Raw genomic sequence first — 5,389 nt, 5'->3', positions numbered from 1 at the left:
AGACTGCTCTCCCCCCACCCCTTTTTTAGCAAACAGTACGAAAATAATCATCCATAAAATCCAACATTCATAGCACTCATTATTTTATATGTCATTATGCCTCAAACATACATTCATGTTTTAATACAGCATGAAACACATACAAAAAATATTTTTGTTGTTTTAGTTTGATACAGCTCTTCATAACCCAATGAAAAGTAATTAGCAATATTAACTTTCAGGACATATAAAAATATTAGTAAAAGGTTATTGATACCATAATGAGAAGATGTATTCTGTGGAAAACCACATTTACAGCAAAATGCTTTATTATTACTCTGTCCTTACCAAATGCGCATTGAGGGAAACTCCCGCAGCTTGTGGATTAGCTGGTGACCCTGCCCAAACGAATCTCTCTCAACATTTCTTCATGGCAACTAACCAGTAAGCCTTAAATCAGCTTATATCAGGAGGGAGAGCTTTTTAAGACGACTGATGTGTCTGCCTGTACATGGCATCAAATGTACTGAATATGAAAAATATCCCCCAACAAAGCTATACATTGTGGTATAAATATTCCTCATGAATTCAAATTGCTTTGGCAACTTCACATAAGAATATCACATACGTAAAATACTAATGACACACAGTGTTGCTATAAACTTTCTAGTCCTTTTGCTCCTAAGTTTATAAAAAAGGGCAATGCTACTTTAATTTATAGGTCGACAAAAGTGAAACCAAATATTGTTTCAATAGAATAGATGCAACCACATAAGAGTTCCTTATATGCTACAAGTGCTTAAATTAGCCCGATAAATGACCAACACTATGGCCTAGAACAGTGAAACTCAATATTTTAAAATCAAAAGTGGGGGGGGGACTTTCCACGTATATCGTAACACTTTTGATGCAAAACATATTAAAACAGAGCATGAATGTGAAGTATGCTTACCATTATTTCTTTTCATGGCCATCACATTGGCTGGAAAGAACTACTATAGGCTTTCAATAAAAGAATTTTTTACATTGTTTGCCCAAACACGTAATGATGGTTTCAGATAACTGCACGGAAAGATTCTAAGCAGTCACCACATTGCAATTTGTCATCTGCTCTAAGCCTAATGAAAATGCTCACACAGCCTCTCATGCCCTGCTGAATAGTAACAGACTATGAAAAAGTGGCTCCTTCAGTTATTACTTCGTATACAACAACATTGTTCTCACCAACCCCTGAACTTTCACAGCTTTCAAAAGTATAAGCAGATTTAGAAAGTGGACCAGCTTGTCAAAGCACAAACATATTGTATTCCTACTGACAGTACAACTGCATTCAGCCACACGTGGGTAAAGGAAACACTAAAAAATGTGCTTGGCAATGTTAAATCTAGAAACATATATCACAGCCTTGCTTTGGAAATAAGGGCTGATTTTTTAAAAATCTTTTAAAAAGAGGCTTTACATTTTCTCTCATTTGGCATTACAGTGCTAGGTTGCTGCCATTGTACCTGTGGGTCCTTCTAAATATATATAGAAGTGATTATACACCATAATTTTTTTAAGAAAAAACTATTTTAAAATAATTCATTTTCTCATTTTGTACTTTGCATATCCTGATTTTAAGAAAATGCTTTATAACCAAACATTTAAATATAGGGTCTGAAGATAGTCTTTATAAAAACAATTCCCAACTTACTGTGCAAGGCTGGACACCCTTACTAGTCTGTTGGCTTCACCTAGAAAAAAAATGTGAAAAGCTATACATGTCTGTAGAATGAGCTCAGATACTGTATCAAAGAACTGCCTCTCCTGCATACATGCAAATAACTTCAGAAAGGAGGCACACAAATATTAACAGTTTTGTCTCAAGAAAGAACAACATGGAAATCCAAACAAGGACAAATGTTTTAGGGATGAGTTGTTGGCCTTTACCACCCTGCCCCCCTTTAAAAGCAGTCCAGTACAAGCAGAACTTGAAAAACAGCAGGGGGGAAACTCAGGAAATTAATGGGAAGCAGGTGATGGGGGAAAGGATTACCTTAGATAGGCATGTTTAAAGCAAAGCATCAGTGCTAGTAAAAAGTTATATCCTCTACCTTAAGTTACAAAGCTTTTCCTTCTCCGCATAAGGATAAAACAGAGGAACAAATTCTAAAATGATTTTACGGGCTGCAAACCTTTTACCAAATGAAAGGAATGTGTCAGATTTTCCCACTTCATTTCATAGCAGTAAACAATGCTTATTTAATAGGCTAGGGTGCTTTTGTTTAGTAGCATGCAGGTCCTTGTAGAAAGAGGAAGAATGGTATTTCTGTGACATGCCCCTCCCCCCCATGCTACCATGTTCTAAGCACCAAGGGCCATGCTTTGAAATGTGAACCCATTAAAATAAAAAAAAGCTTCAATAATGAGACTTCCCCTTTAGGGCCTATACCAGTGCCTATCCGTTAAGGCAGGTTTGGATCCTAAGCAGCACAACTGGAGCTGCACTTGAGGATGGGGCCTTCCGCTTTTCTCCCCCCCTCCCACTGCAGCCTTCTGTGCTATCCAAAAGTGGGCTCTCGCAGGTACCCCCAGTAACAGGGTGGGGGGCAAAGCAGGAATTTGCAAAAACTGCCCTCCCTCTGCAAACATCAATGCTGTTCTGACAGAGGAACTGGTGTTGCACCATGGCACCTTAGGATCCAAGCCATACACTGTAAGTTTCAAGGCACTTAGGGGGTTAAGACAGACTGTTTTCTTTATGTAAAGTTATCAGGTGAATTGAAACACGCCAACATCATGACACAACCAAGAAACTGAACTACCAGTTCAAAAGAGATGTCCTTTCTACCCCACGTGAAACAAGATGCTGGATAAAGGGCCTTTATAGTGCTACTGCTGGGTCAGGACAGATTGCAGCTTTCCACTACTGATCAAGTTAGATTCGAGAGGGGCATAGGGCAAAATGTGCTGCTTTAGTAGGCAGTGTGTAGTAGCCGTAATATTGCTAACGTTTCACTAGAATGAAGACAAAGATAGCAAGGATCTGAACACAGCAAATCAATCTGGCACTGGAAGAGATGGCTTTGTGTGTATTGTTAATTTGAAAGACACAAGTGTCAAACAGAAAGTAAAAGCATTCCAAGCTTTTTTTTTTTCCTTTTTCCTTTTTTTCTTTTTTGCAGCAGTTCAAACAAAAATGAACTCTATGGCACTACACCCAAGTCTGGAAAAGTCATCCTGAACACAGGGAGCTCATGTAGTTTGTGGTTTGTTCAGAGCAAAGCATGAAGAGAGTCTTCCAACACAGGAAAAAAACATCGTGTTTTAGAGACTGTTTTCAGTTTCAACATAAAGTGCAACAGTGCTGAAGTTTTTCCAAGTTCTTTTCAGTTCTTCATTGTTTCCAGACACCATTTCTTGCAAGCAAAGTTATCGCACAACAAGTGCAGCCAGTGTCTTATACCAGTTCTTCCAAAAAGTCTCTTTTTGCTTTCTATTTATCCAGTGATGTCATAAAAGGTCTAACAAGTCCTTCTTCGTACACTTTCAAAATAGCTTCACAAACGAACCTGTATTGACTCTGAAAAACAGTTTAAAAAGGTGAATTTTTAATTACAAAGATACAAATCATAGCATTAAGATATCAGAAAGAATCAGTCCCAAAAAGTTCTACACAATCAATTCCACAAAGCTTTTGCAGCCTTAGCATCTCACTGCAGTTTACTGTAGGCAAGCCTCATATCAAAATACGAAGCCGATAGCAATGTTGGAAGTTACTTTTCCTGGATTCAGTAAACATTTTCAAATTTTAACTGCATCAATGCACCTAATTCTCAATATGGCCTCATCTGTGAGGCTATGGACAGATCGGCAGAAAAATACAAAATGTAACAACAAATACTTTGAGAGATCAGTTATAATGCCCCCAAATGATAGAAGCAGCACCTTTAGCTTTAACAGATAAATGCCCTCGGTGGCTGTTGCTAAGGAACTACTATAGTATTCCCAGCCTTCCAAGTTTGGTTTCTGTCCAGTTAAAGGCAGGGGGAGCAGGAAGAGCCCTTTTCCAGGGTGGTTTTGGCCTTTGAGGGGAGGACTCATGGGGTCAGGCCAAGCAGCAACCACCAGACAACATGCTGCCATGTAGCTTGCATGACTTCCCCCAGGTTGGCTGCTTGCTATTGTTCGACAACAGCCACTCCACAAAAGCCAGTTTGGTGTCGTGGTTAGAGTTTTAGTGTAGGATCTAGGAGACCAAGGTTCGAATCCTCGCTCTGTTATGGAAGCTTGTTCTGCCACTGTTGCACACCCAGCCTAAACAAAATAATGTTGGGAAGTAGATACAGGGAAAGATGAGATGAACACCCCCCCCCCATTCCTTGCAGTTTCCCCACCATGCAATTCAGCCCAGCCTAGTGTTTGGTATTGTGCAACTGGGGGAAGCAGAGAAAGCTGAAGACATTAGGGCAGATAAAGGTCGGTTCACGGGTGGATGGGATAGAAAATAAGAAGCAGGGAAAGGGGACAGGCCATGGGAGGGGGGGCCTTTCAGGAAAAGGAAAGAGGAAATAGTGGGGGAGAGGAAAGTAAGATACCCTTTGCAAGTCCTTGCAAGTCCCCTGCTAGTATATTACTGTTACTGAACTCTGACAAACCAACTGTCCAAATTAGGTTTAGTTTACACTATGTATTTTAAGTGCATATGGGATTGCAATTTACATAGTTCACTTGCATTTAGAGCAGCTCAGTACTGTTCATTTAAAACATGAAAAATTAAGCCCATGACATTTTGTTGACAATGTATGTGTGGAAATATCTGAATCATTTCAGATTTCAGTATTATCTATTGTATGATTAAACAGCGGTACACTAGTCACTTTCTTTTTTTAAAAAAAGTGCATTTAAATTTCCTTTTGAAGACTTAATAACTACTTTTATTTCTTCTTCCTGAACAGAGTGTGTGCCCTGATCCAGAGAAAGCTGTGTGCACAAAAAGAGCTTTCTGTTCTCAGATTTCACCTGCTGTATGAACAAAATACTGTTATAGGGAAGAGGGAGGACACCTGCGGCACACCAAGAGAGAAGAAGAAGAAGAGAAGAGAAGAGATGGGATTTATACCCCATGGCCCTTCACTACCCAAAGGAGTCTCAGAGCGGCTTACAAACTCCTTTCCCTTCCCCTCCCCACAACAGACACCTTGTGAGCAATGTTCCCTCTAAGCTATGAAGTCTTGTGAGCAAAAATTCTACTTTGTGAGCCACTGGCATTAAAGTTGGTTTGCTCTGGAGCCATCCTTCCTGAGCAAAGACAAAAATGTGTGAGCTAGCTCACACTAACTCAGCTTAGAGGGAACATTGCCTGTGAGGTAGGCGGGGCTGAGAGAGCTCTGACAGAAACTGCTCCTTTTTTCAAGAACAGCTCTTATCA

The 5,389-nt window shown here is 39.8% G+C and overlaps 1 protein-coding gene across 1 annotated transcript in view; it reads right to left on the bottom strand.

Annotated features, from left to right (window-relative positions):
* Positions 1 to 302: 302 nt before the first annotated feature.
* The window catches only part of PTPN4 (protein tyrosine phosphatase, non-receptor type 4), a gene marked incomplete at its 5' end in the record, with an annotated part of 66,259 nt that continues 61,172 nt past the window's right edge, over positions 303 to 5,389 (bottom strand). Inside the window, one exon of the mRNA XM_015406991.1 lies at positions 303 to 3,541. Within this exon, the coding sequence (XP_015262477.1) occupies positions 3,455 to 3,541 (87 nt within the window). The remainder of the gene's footprint in view (positions 3,542 to 5,389) is intronic.

Source organism: Gekko japonicus, unplaced genomic scaffold (genome assembly GCF_001447785.1).
Source record: "Gekko japonicus isolate JY-2015 unplaced genomic scaffold, Gekko_japonicus_V1.1 scaffold1847, whole genome shotgun sequence".
NCBI classification, from domain to species: Eukaryota; Metazoa; Chordata; class Lepidosauria; order Squamata; family Gekkonidae; genus Gekko; species Gekko japonicus.
The sequence above is the reverse complement of the archived record's forward strand: the minus strand, read 5'-3'. Positions and strand labels throughout refer to the sequence as shown.